Consider the following 13580-nt stretch of genomic DNA (forward strand, 5'->3'; position numbering starts at 1 on the left):
CTCTCGGGCTGGTGAGTGCTGGTCGGCACCGATCCTCTGGGCGGGAATCTCTCCGCTTTGCCCTCCGCACCCCTGTGGCTGCGCTCTCTTCCGTGGCTCCGAAGCGCCCCCCCTCCGCCACCCGCAGTCTCCGCCCGCGAAGGGGCTCCTAGTGTGTGGGAACCTTTCCTCCTTCACAGCTCCCTCCCACTGGTGTGGGTCCCGTCCCTATTCTTTGTCGCTGTTTTTGCTTTTTTCTTTTGCCCTACTGGGTACGTGGGGAGTTTCTTGCCTTTTGGGAGGTCTGAGGTCTTCTGCCAGCTTTCAGTAGGTGTTCTGTAGGAGTTGTTCCACATGTAGATGTATTTCAGATGTATTTGTGGGGAGGAGGGTGATCTCCACGTCTCACTCTTCCGCCATCTTGAAGGTCCACACAGTAGTATAATCTTCATAGAGTTTTTATCAGGATTAAACATGCTCATATCTGTAAAGAAGTAGCAGTAAGTGTGTAGTGTTAGCTGCTGTTATCATATCATTGTTATTATTACCACAGTATTCTAAATTCCTAGAATGTTCTATTACAAGACATACATAACCTTCTGTTGAACCTTAAGGTGTGTGTGACACACAGTAAAGCGGTGTAATGTCTCATATTTGAGGAAATTTTTTTAATGGTATTATTTTTAAATGTAAATTACTTAACCTCATAAAAATCATACAAGTTTACAAACATTTCATTAGATATACATGGTAAGCACTATATCACTAAAATTAACACAATAAAAGAAAATTTATGCCACCTTTTCAACAGACTTTTTATGATTCTCAGCAGCTATTTTATTGGATGAAACTCTGCTCTTTGCTGGGTGTAGTTTGGGAAAAATATAAGGTGGATAAAGGAAAGAGAAAAGTAAAATTCATTTTTGAATGTTTATTTGTTTAAAGTAGGTAATGCATTAACATGCTGTAATGTTTAAAATTATAAATGAAAGTTAAATAAATATATATATAAATAAAGGACTATCATATGGGTGGGAAGAAGTAAAAAATAAAATAAAAGTATAAATGTACATACACAGACGTCTCCACCAACCTGGATCTCCTCTCCCCCATCCCCCTTGCAGAGGTGAAAATCTCTCAATCTCTCCTGTGTATTTCCGGATATATTTTAGGCATACATGAACAAACACATTTTCCTCCCTTTATATACAAACAGAAGTGTACCAAATATCTTTTGTGTTCATCTTTTTTCACCAGAAGCTGTAGTGTAGGTATTGTTCCAAGTCTGTACATAATGACCTTCTTAACGTATTAATGACTCAGAGCGTCATTGGGGGTGGATGTCCCTGGCTTATCCCACCAGGCCACTGCTGAAGAGCAGTGTTATTAACCCCCCTGCTGTTAGAGAACTGCTGAATAAATGATGTTGTGCAATGTAAATAAGCTTGTGTATGTGTGGTACACCTGCAAGATAATTTTTAAGAGAGAGAAATGCTGGGTGAAGGGTTACAAGCATTGTAATTAATTCTTGAGAGAAATTTAAAACTTTCTATTTATTTTTGAATGTTAACAGGGGTTTAAGCACACAATTGAATAGGAAAAAAGAGATGAACGGTAAACATAAGACTCCCTCACAGCACTTTCCTTCCTTCATCTGCTTCCCCCCCGCTGGAGAGAACTAGCCTCATCAGCCTTGTCTTTTCCCTCCAGAGCTGCGTGTCAGCTGAATGAGCACATGTGCTTACGTAGAAGAATGCCTTTCTTCAGGTGGGCTTTCGTCTTCTTCTGCCTAGCAGCTTGTGGAGTCAGCTGACTCTCGCCTCCATGTCTGTGGGCACAGAGCTGCGGGCTGGAGTGTCCACGGTCACATGAGAGGGACTCTTTGTCTCCGTCCCTCAGCCTCAGCCAGCCTGGACGTGACCTGTAAAGGTGATGTTTTCTTCCACCTTCACATAGCTCATTGTTTCCCTGGATGAAATGATAGCTTTAAATCCTGCAGCCCTAACCCTTGACCAGCGATGCTCAAACCCACAGCACGTGTCCTGGGACCCTCTTTCCCGTCGTCCCAGAAACCGCCTAACTTCTCTCCTAAGGCTCATATTTCCTGTGTCTCACATCCAGTCATCAGTTCTCTCTCTGATGGATCACATCTTCCAGCGGCTCCTGGGGAAAGGTGATGTGGGTGGTTAATCTTGGGATCTTATATACTTCAAATGTCTTTAGCTTACTCTCCCACCTGATTTTTCTGGATGTAGGATTCCCATTATAAACTGCGAAGTAATTTTCCAGTTGTCTTGCTGCCTGTCAATGTTACTCTTGAAAAGTCTGAAGACATTCCAAGTCTTTATTCTTTGCACACGGCACTTTGTGTTGCTCTCCCTCCACAGCTGTTTTAGGGTCTTGTTTTATGCCTCCAGGGTCCTGAAATGTCACAGTGATTTGCTGATATGGGTCATCCACCTCACTGGGTACCGGGAGGGCCTATTAATCTGCAGTTTTATTTAATACCAGGAAGTGGTCTTAGATTCTTAAATTATATTGCAGTACACTATACTCTATTTTTTATGTTGTACATGTTACATTATATATAATACATATTGTAATATAATGTGTATAGCATATATTAAGTAACGTAACACTTTAATATCATTGTATAAATTATTGTTTTTAACAGACTGAGCAGGAAGAGTCTGTTAAAGGGCACTTGGTTCAGGAAATTGCACATTAGTTACCTGAAGAGGAATGAGGTCTCTGGTAACAATATAAATAAGTATTTCTTATATTTTCAAAATAGTTTGGCAACAAATTACTGAATTTGACATACCATATTTTAGCACTAGTCTCACACACACACACATACTTATTTGTAAAATATATTCTGCTACTCTTATTGTATAGACTAATTTTAAGAACATAATTATTGGTAAATAACAATATTTTGAAAAGAGGAATTAATTGAGTCCACATGTGAAAGTTTGCTAACACCTTCCTTTTACAACAGGAATGTGATATCATTTTCTTAAATATTTTCCAATCTTTCCTAATGTCAAATAAGAGCTCTTCCTTTTCTGTGGTCAAAAAATATGTAGGATTAAGATTAAACCAAATAAAAACAGCACATATTTATATTTGATAATTCCTACATATATTGCACATACTCATGCAGGTTTATAAATCCTAAGCTATTATACTAGGTAGAGCCAATAATAAATGTGTAAGTATTCATTTTGGTTTTTCAGGCCCTTATTTCCCCAGACGATCCACCAGCATCTTCCCATGATGTGTTCAGTACGTAAATATTATGACTAGATCCATGTGATGTTAACACGGAGAACCTCTGAAGAGTGCAAGCAGAATTCCACTAGTCATATTTCTTTATTAAAGAAGTGTTACTGTTATATTACATCTTGTTATGTTGCAAACACATATTTCGTTTTTCAAGGCTAAAGCACAATTAGCAACTGTGTTAGTTTTCCTCTTTTAGTTGTTGTTACCTTTTAGGTATTGGAATAATTTGAGACCAGCGCTGACAAGATGCTCAGTGACTCTTCAGGCTTTGTGTTGTTCCTCTTTGTTTTCAGCCTGCAGTGACCTGGAGCTCAGGGAGATGGCCAGCAGACTGCGGGACTGGTTCAAGGCCCTGCATGAGAGTGGAGGCCAGAACAAGAAGACGAAAGCATCGCTGCGGCCGGAGAGAAGCAGTAAGGCTTCTAAATTTGATGTGTGTCGTTGTCTTTGATATGGGATTTTATGTCCAGTGAATCACTTAGGTCAAAGTTTACTGTTTACTTAGATGCTGAACAGAAGTCTGAACATTGTTTTTACTTCCAAGCTCAGCCATAACATGTATTTTGCAAGGAAATAAAGCATTTGTGACAACTCCGATTGGAAAAGGAATTAGAGACAGCATTGAGCTTCCAGGTGAATTGAAAGAGTAGGAATATTTTCCAGTATTTTGGCTGAAGTGCTAAAGAGTAGAACAACACGGGGAGCAAAGGTAATAATTTTGAAGTGCTTAGATTTTTAAACAACACGATTAGCCCTCCTCCACCTTAGTCATTTCTGGTTTGACCCAAGTATGTCAGTAGAAACAGGATGTTTACCATGCTGCAAATCAAATTCATCAAAGAAAGAAGGAAATAAGAGCCAAATGAATCTTACATGAGTCTTTCATCTATATAATCTATATAAAAGTGTTTTTTAATTTCTCAGAAATAGGAACTGCAACCTGAAATAGTGCACTTGCTATGAATCATTTTATGAACTCTTCATTTTATATTTTTTCATTTCTAAAAAATATCTATAACATTTTTCATGCACGTAAAAGAAAGATATTGAAACCTGAGCTTAATTTGGGGGAGCTTTCCAAGACCGCCTCATTTGCTCTAAGATGCAAGGGGCGAAGGTTGGACAGTGACCAGGAGCAGCATCCGGCTGGCAGAGAAGGGCCCAGCGCCCGCTGCTTATTGCCATGAGGCCATGAACTCCCACTCGCAACCCTCAGCTCCCCGTTTCTAACAGAATCACTTGATAAGAGGGCCCAGCCATCCCTAATCTTTGTTTCCTAAAATGCCCCATTTGTTTTCTTGTCACCAAGGAATTTTCTGTAATCCCAACGCTTGGTGTTTATGGATCGTATTTATGTTCAAAAGAACGTAATAATTATTTTTCATTCAGCTTTCACAGAAAGACATAATAATTGTGTGTGAATGTGTGGTGGCCACATCTGTATGCTGCTTCTTAGGAAGTCCTCAGAAACCACAGTATTTCCCTACCTCGTAGGAGCGCTTCCAGGCTTGTCTCCAGAATTATCGTTTAAATTTTTGGCAGAAGCTAATTTTTTGATGCCTTGAGAGTAAGTAAGATGCCTGATCTTACTTAATGGAAATAATAAAGTATGTTTGCCCCTGTATTCATGTCCAGCGTAACGTAAAGTTTTGTTCCAGATCCTTCCGTATTGACTTTTTTGATTCATGTCCACACCTGTTCTCCCAGTACTCATACTTGAATATTTGTATTGCTTACTCTCACCTTTCTCTGTTGAGCTTAGTTAAGCCTAATAATCCCTCCTGTATTTGGAAATGGATAAAAGGAGAGCTTGTAGGACATGCAGTACAATGCCTGGTTAATTGTACACATTCCTAAATATTATTTCCCTTTCTGGCTTTTTCTTACAAAAAATGAGACAGTTTTAATATTGTGGGCGAATTAACAGGAAGCTCTTTGGGAGTTGAATGTCTTTGCAGAATCAGTGAAACGGTAGGTAGAGGATTATTTATAGAGCCTGAAGGGGTCAGAGGCCAAAGGGCGTAAATCTCCAAAAGGAAGCTGTTAAAAGATAAGACAAGTCCCTAGATGGGAAGTGGCTGAGACCCTCAGCTCCTCAGACCTGCCTACCCCTGGGTGAAGCCTCTCCTGACACCGGCCCGCCAGTACTGGGCTCCCCATCTCTTTTCTAGTCCCGTTTTTCCTCCATAGCATCTCTCACCGTCTACTGTAATATTCATCTACACATTTTTTGTGTATTTTCTCTCTCTCTGCACACTAGACAACCATGAATGAGAGATCACCATTGTATCATCAGAACGTAGAATAATTTGACACGTAGCATTCACTAACGTTAAAACTGAGTAGAATTAATGGATGGATGAAGCAAAGAAGCCATCAAAATACTACATTGTGTGGATATACCATAATTTAATCAAGTACTTGTTCCCCTAGGAATGATTATTTACTGTTTGCATTATTTTCTCCTTCTCAATCAATTCTGTGGTTAATTGGTAGGCTTTTATTTCTATAAGGAAGATTCCAGGTAGTCGAAGTAATAGGTCAAGATGTGCACGCATTTCAAATTATAAACAATAATAGATGTTACCAGACTGCTTTGCAGAAAGCTTAGGGCATTTCTAATTTCTAACAGCAAAGCACGAGAGTTAACTTTTGGCTTCATCCCTGGCAGTAAAAAAATTACTACCATTCTTTTTAACTGTTCATTCTGGTGAGCATGCTGTTACATTTCATTGTTAATCTAATTTTATTTCCTTTTTTAGTAGTGAATTGATTACAAAATATTGGCAAAGGTTGGCGGGGATTTTGCACAGCAAAACAAAATATAACATCTTAGTCAGCTCAGGCTACTATAATTAAATACCCTAGACCAGGTGGATTGAACACTCGACATCTGTTTCTCAAATTCTGGAGACTGGGAAGTCCTAGATCAGGTGCTGGCAGATTGGGGTCAGGGTGAAGGCTCACTTCCAGGCTTGGAGACAGCTGTCTTCTCACAAGGCAGAGAGAGAGAGAGAGAGCGAGAGAGGGATCTGGAGTCTGTCTTTTAGGCCACTGATCACATCATGAGGTTCTCCCTTCATGACCTAATCACCTCCCAAAGCCCACACCTCCAAATGCCATCTCTTTGGGGGGTAGGGCTTCATATTCATGAATTTGCGGGGGGACACAATTCAGTCCATAGCCAAAAACCGAACAAAAAAACATCCTCAGTTATGTCAGCTTATATGTTTAATTCTGAGAAATCCATATTGATGGCTTACCTTATAATTGTATTTAAATATGTCCTTCTAGTACTTTTTGTGCTTCTTGCTGTATGTGTTTGCTGCTCTGTTTTTTAGATAATATGGATTTATTTCTGTTTCATCCATTGATTATGCTTCTTATTCCTTTATTTTATTACACTCTAGCCTACTTACCACTTTTTAGCATAGATTTCAGTTATCGGAAAGTAATATTACCACTCCTACTTTCAAATTTATTACATTTGCCTTATATAGTTACTAACATTTTATTGTCAGTCTTTATTACTTAGACTTAAGTGTCTTTCTTGTTAAACATACATGGTTGGCTTCTGAGTCTTCAGTATGATGGTAAGCAGACTTGTATTTTGGGTTTTTTTTAATAATTAAGATAAACATAAGGCACAGGAAAATATTCTGATCAGACACAGAATGTTTACCATTTAGGCACATTGCCCAGAAGACAAAGAAAAACTTATTTTACAATCTCTTTTTAAGAGTAGGCCAATAATCCAAGAAAACTTTGTCATTAGAGAAGAAAAGAAATCACATTTTAATTTTGTACCAGTATAATATTTGATAGTAATTTAAAAATATTATGTGAATAAATACACCCTTTAAATATTAGCCAGCCGTAACCATGACAAATAACATTTGGGGGAACATTTTATCATTTTTTGTATCTGTGTAGATTTTATCTTATACAGGTTTTGAAAATTAGTCTTAGGATAAATTTTATCTTAGGGTAAATTTTATCTTAGGATAAAACTATATTTTTAACAAAATGAGCTTTTTTAGCCCAAGGTGGTTGCTCCTGGAGCCCCTGAACCCCTCGAGACCTGCCGCTGCTGGGGCGGAGCCCTGAGCTTGAGTGACCGCAGGGGCGGAGGGTCGGGACTGGGCGGAGAAGCCCCGGGTGACGTCAGTGGGGCCCAAGGGGTGTTCAGGACACCATAAAAATGTCAAATAAGAACAAACCCAGAGCGAAGCCTGCCGCCGCGTCCTTCCCACCGTCCACCACAAGGTGGGGTGTCACTGCAGGACCTTGCTTCAGACGTGTGGGATCCGCATCCGATCAACCATCCATGTCTCGGGGGAAAACACACGAAAAGGGAACAAACCCAGACTAAGTAAAGAGAGACTTTATTTAAAGACTCTTGCGATGGCGAGAATGCCTCCACCTCAAACTTGCAAGCGTCTCAAATCAGGCAGAAGAAGGCTTTTCCTTTACAGGAAGGGGTGAGCAGGGCTAGAAGTACCTTTGTCGGGGAAGAGGTTAGTGGGGGTTCTGAGGCAGCACAACTGAGGACTTGGGAAATGTTTCTCTGCGTGGTTGACCCACTTACCTACCAAGCAGGAATGCGAGACCCTGCAGCCGCCTCTGTGTTTCTCAGAATTTCAGCCCTTTCACGGCTCGGGTCTGTGTTCTGATGTGTCGTCTGGGCCGCTAGTTTGCTGCCCGCCTACCATGCACGTGCGGGATGGCTTAGCCGGGAAAATTACGGTTTTCGGTCTGCAGAGCAGTTGTGTACTTTTAAATGTGCGCGCCCGGAAGTACCCGTGTGTGTGTCTAAATGTAAGTGGGCCGTCTCCTCACTCGCTCAGCTGCGCGAGTCATTGATTTTTCCCTCCGGCTGTTGGGTCCTTTCCATGCGCGGACCTTCCTTCGTCTGCTCACTGGGGCCCGTCTGTTGGGGGCCGGCCCTTCGTTGGCAGCCTTCTCTCACGGGGTGGGAAGAGCCTCCCTTTGGCTTTGCCTCGGACCATCAGGAAGGCCCCCGGTCTCTGAGCCTTGAAAGAGGCCACTTCCCCCGCGGGTCCCTTAGCTGGGCTGGCCTCCATCGTGAAACCCAACCCGCGGTGCCAGATCTAGAGAGAGTGGGTCTTGGCCTTCCCCAGAGCCTACGGTTGTCTGCGGTCAGGCTCTCAGAGTCCGTCCCCTCCTGTCCATCCTCGGACCCCTAGTCTGTCCCTCCGTGGGGACGGGAAGCCCCCATCCTGACCTGCACCCCACCTTTAGACTGCAACACTCACTGGACAATGAGGGGACAGTAGAACGAAGTCCATCCTGCGGGGGGGGTCACTGCATCTTGAGTGGTCAGAGCACCTGCCTGATGCTTCACCAGCCAACTTCCAGTTTAACCTAGAAAGAGTGACAGATCGGGAAAGCAATTCAGAGAAAAATTCTTGTTTGTATTCAAACATCGAAATATTATTGCCAGGGGCGAATATGTAAGGCAGGGCCAAGACGTGTCTATTTTTCTGGTCGCGCAAATAAGTATGCTTAAGTGCCAGTATCTGTTGTTTAACACGTACCGTGTTACCCTTGAGATAGATGCTTGTCTTTTCATGGATCTGTATCTCCAGTGATGTTTAAATCAAAGGTAATTTTCATAAAAATGGCCCCTGTTTACTGTCTGGAAATATAGAGTTTGCTTTCTATGTTGTTAGACTGTGAATAGAATATTTATTTTCTTACAAAATAACTCTGAAAACTTAGGTCTGTTTGATCTAACCTTATAGACTAACAGACAGTAAAAGTCAGAGAATGAGTTCAGGGATGGCGCGGGCAGCCACTGAAGTGTGGGCACAGGAGAGTGGAGACTGGTGTCCCCGCGGGTCTGCTTTGTCAATGCTTTCTGTCCTTAAACAATGTGAAATTCACTACTCTGCTTTGCATATGTAAAGTAATCTGCACATTCGTATAGTCTAAGTTCTTTAGTATTATTTTATATATATATATAATTTAAATTATTAATTTTTCTGCACTGTTATGATGAGTAGAAATACAGATCAAGCCATGAAATCCCTTGTTTTCCTTTATCCGAGTCTTATAGCCCAGCTCACTGTGTATTAACTGCAGAGCCACTCCTGGTCCTTAGCTGAATGCAGAGTAGGGAATACACTCTCCTCATTCTTACCCTTAAGCCAGATTGCTAAGAACTGTTAGTACAAAGGACTGTAGTGCCCTCACCATTGCCCTGATGTCTCTGGGTTCTGGGAGGTCTCACAGGATTTGTTGATCAATGTATCAGAAACACTTGCTTTGGGCTTCCCTGGTGGCGCAGTGGTTGAGAGTCCGCCTGCCGATGCAGGGGACGTGGGTTCGTGCCCCGGTCCGGGAAGATCCCACATGCCGCGGAGTGGCTGGGCCCATGAGCCATGGCCGCTGAGCCTGTGCGTCTGGAGCCTGTGCGTCCGGAGCCTGTGCTCCGCAACGGGAGAGGCCACAACAGTGAGAGGCCCGCGTACCACAAAAAAAAAAAAAAAACCACTTGCTTTGTATTTGCTGTTTTGAGGTCCTAGGACACGCTCCCCCCGGGGGTCTGTCCTTACTCACCTCCATCGGCTTGTTGCCCAAATATCCAGCCTCAGAGGCCTGCACTCCCATCACATGTAAAACAGCAACACAAGCTTGCTTTCCTTTATAGCATATGTCACTACGTGATATACGGATGTTTCCTAGTTTGTTTTCTGTCATTTCCAAGTAAAACGTAAGCTCTGTGAGGCCAGGAACTTTCTTCTGTGGGATCCCCAGCTCCCAGAAAGACAGCCCTGGCACACAGTAGGGACCCAGGAACAAGTTGTTGAGTGAATAAGTTAAAATCTAATTGTAAGTTTTCATCCAAAAATTGGTCTAGTTTCAGAAGAGTGATAAAGTGTCTTGTAGCTGCTTTCCCATGTTTGCTGGAACAGGCAGGTTCCAGAAGGGCAAATCTCTGACTGTAGCAGGATTGAAATAAACGGGTCAAGACTTGATGAAGCGTAAACGAGAAGGTACCCTCCTTTTTGTAAGGCAGTGAACCCAGAATGCGGAGCGTGCTTTATAAGGAAGGGGAACTTGCCAGCCTCTTACGCTGGCTACCAAATTAATGCTGCTCTGTATTTTACATTAGTTAAACATCTTGTCACAATGCCCAAAATAATTTAAGGTATGGTGAAAAATAGTGGGTTTGTTTTCCTACTGGTTATTTTAGTAGTTATTCTTAACTCTCAAACACAATAGGACACTAACCTGAGTTTTTAATTGACCAGATTTTATCACAGCCATTACATAAAGGATTTTATAACCATTACCCAAGAAGAATTGATTGTTTATCTGAATCTTGGATACTGTAAATATTACATAGTTAAGTGGTTTCAGTTGACAAAAAAGATCAATAATGTCACAGCTTCTTAAGAAGTTAAGCAAGCTGGTAAAGTTTGCCATTATTTTTTAACAACTTCAGTCCACTTTATATTAAAAAAATCAGGCTTCTTTGGTACGTTTTATTTGAGTATATTTTAGAGCTGTCACAAAGGAATAACCATAGAAAAGCGCCTAAGATGGTAAAAAACTTAAAATGTATTTTATGAGAAGGTGAAGGAAATAGATCTATTTGGCCTCTGATTCTTTATCATCATACCATGAAAGTACTGTTTGAGCCTTTTTTCAGTATATATGTTGTGCCTATCTAAACTGTATACTTGATGTATTTTGTTTCGTTATCTAAATCTCCAAAAATTTAAGAACAGAAACACTATTCCAAGGTTTGTTTGTTAATATGGTTGCAATTGTGTGTGTGTGTGTGTGTGTGTGTGTGTGTGTGTGTGTGTGTGTATGCCTGTCCTTCTCTGAAAGAGATACTACATTAATTTTCTTTTTGTCAGTTGGGAAGCATCTGGTTATCTAAATCTCCAAAAATTTAAGAACAGAAACACTATTCCAAGGTTTGTTTGTTAATATGGTTGCAATTTTGTGTGTGTGTGTCTGTGTGTAGCATCTGGACATCAGAATCATATTCAAAATCCTCAGATTAACAGTCTGACTAGGATTGATTAAGATAACATCTTACTTTTGCTTTCCTACCCACCAAATGCTTTGCTCAGTCAAACAAGGTGAGAGACTACTAACCCCCAGGTAAACGAACACATTCTGATTTCTTACCAAGATGACACACTTTATGTCTGCTGCCTTCACATTGAGAGGAAGGTTGAATTTGGAATCAGATGGCTTAAAAACACTGTCCCATTATAATGTAATCAGGAGCATTCTAGGTATAGCAGGGAACTTCATTTTTGAAAACAAAGATCTCTAAAGTTGGTGGATAAATTTTCTTTTCTTATTTCAAGTAATAAAATGAAAATTCAGCTCATTGCTTGTTTTGTTTGTTATCTGCATTTTCTTCTTTTAGTAGGTAGATCCAATAACTCTCTCCAGAATAAAATTTAATTATACACTTTAGTATTACTAAGGTATTGTCTTAATATTTAGATATAATTTTATAGAAATTATGTATTTCCTATTTAGCTAGATTGAAACGATAAATATAAAATAAGGTGCTAAGTGAATGATGTATTGTAATAAAAATGTTTTGTTACATTATTATAACCTGGGAAATTTTCCAGTTGAGTTTACTAGCACTAAATTTTGGTGAAACTCTAGTGTTTAGGAAGTGTAGTATTCCAAATAGAGGGAATCATTATTAGCTTTGAAAATTTGGGAATCATTAAAAAGTAGGCTGCTGTTTGCTTCTCACAGGGTAAGTGAACTATTGCCAATTTTATTACATTCCATTTGCAACTAAATAAATACCTTAATTTCAAAATATAATCATGTAGGGTGTTCAGAGCACATTTAACCAGTAATTTGAACTATTTGAACCTAGAGAAAAAGGGATAAAGTACCCTCCTCCCCAGAAAAAAACCAACAGAGATTTTTTAAAAATCTGTACAGAAAAAGAAAACAAAACATAAAGTTTCACATTCCATATATATGTCATATATATTCAGTCATTTATAAGCAAGCATTATTTTTGTCACATTTTACTCTAATAATGCCAGTTGAGTAATACACAAAAACCTGGAATGTTTGCTCAGTAGATGTCTTGAAAGCAACAAAAAGTAATAGCAAAAACGAAGGGACAAAGTATAATAAGGAAATAAAATAGTTCAAACGCATAACTGCCATAGGTTATTTAATGTGGCAACAAGTGATTCTAGACACCACAGTGGTCCTTGGGCCACAGGCTAGCCAATTAAAAAGCGATTAATTTTATGATGATTCCTTTGAGACATTAATGAGTATTAAATTATTCTAATGTGTCACAGCTGGGAAGGAAACATATATATAACATTGTTTTTTCCTATTGATTTAATTTTTCATATCGTATATTTTAATAACATGTAACACGTGCTTATTTTTTTAATGCACATGAAGGAACATGAAGAGAATTATTGTCCTTTTACCAACTCCACCCATTCTTCCCTCATGAGGTGAAAATTGTTACCAACCTGGTACACATGGTTTCCAATCCTACTTCATTCTCACACAAGCATATATATTCACATAAACATTTTTAATGTAAATGATCTCACACTATACACAGTACGTGGCAGCAAGCTGATTACTCTCCATCATTTTAACCTTTTAAATCTTTATTGTATTGCAAATATGTTCTCACAGCATCTTTTTTGATTTCAGAGTTCTTAGTTTATGAGAGAGACTTCCCTAAGAAAATACTGACATGGATATTCTTCTAATGTATGTGTTTTTGCACTTAAATCTCTAAACCATCCCCAGTTTATTGGCGTGTGGTAGGATTCTGGCAATAGATCATATTTCCTTACTGAATTAAAATAACATCTTTGCAATTATTTAAGCCACATTTATTCGCTATGCCTCTATTTTCTCTTTAACCTCTCTGTTTTTTGAGAGTTTCTCTGTGATTAATTTCTCCTGTAATTGTGGTACGTTCTGATGTCATACTTCATGTGGTTTTAGTTCTTTCAAATGTGTTAAAGTCCGTTTTATGGCTCAGAATATGTTCCAAATGCACTTGAAAGGAGCCTGTATTCTGTTATTATGTGTTGGAGTGTTCTATCGGTAGAAGTTATTTCAAGTTTGTTGAAAATTTTGTTCAGCTCTTCTATACTCTTTTCCATCTACTTGTTCCACTGATTTTTTTTTTTTTACAGAATAGTGTTGAAGTCTCCAGATATAACTGGGAATTTTTCTGTTCTTCCATTCAGTTGTTCATTTTTTTGTCATGTTTTGTTTTTTCTTTTTCTTTTTTTTTTTTTTTTTTGGCT

At 39.6% G+C, this 13580-nt stretch overlaps 1 protein-coding gene across 4 annotated transcripts in view; it reads left to right on the plus strand.

Moving 5' to 3' along the window:
* The window catches only part of SPOCK3 (SPARC (osteonectin), cwcv and kazal like domains proteoglycan 3), a 466152-nt gene that overhangs the window by 406709 nt on the left and 45863 nt on the right, over positions 1-13580 (plus strand). For 3 of the 4 annotated variants that reach the window (XM_024130846.2, XM_024130844.2, XM_024130848.2), the window contains one exon: positions 3561-3680. The exons of the other annotated variant lie outside the window; for it this stretch is intronic. In XM_024130846.2, the coding sequence (XP_023986614.1) occupies positions 3561-3680 (120 nt within the window). The remainder of the gene's footprint in view (positions 1-3560; positions 3681-13580) is intronic. 4 annotated transcript variants of the gene reach the window in all.

The sequence above is a fragment of the Physeter macrocephalus genome, chromosome 9, assembly GCF_002837175.3.
Source record: "Physeter macrocephalus isolate SW-GA chromosome 9, ASM283717v5, whole genome shotgun sequence".
In the NCBI taxonomy this organism is placed as follows: domain Eukaryota; kingdom Metazoa; phylum Chordata; class Mammalia; order Artiodactyla; family Physeteridae; genus Physeter; species Physeter macrocephalus.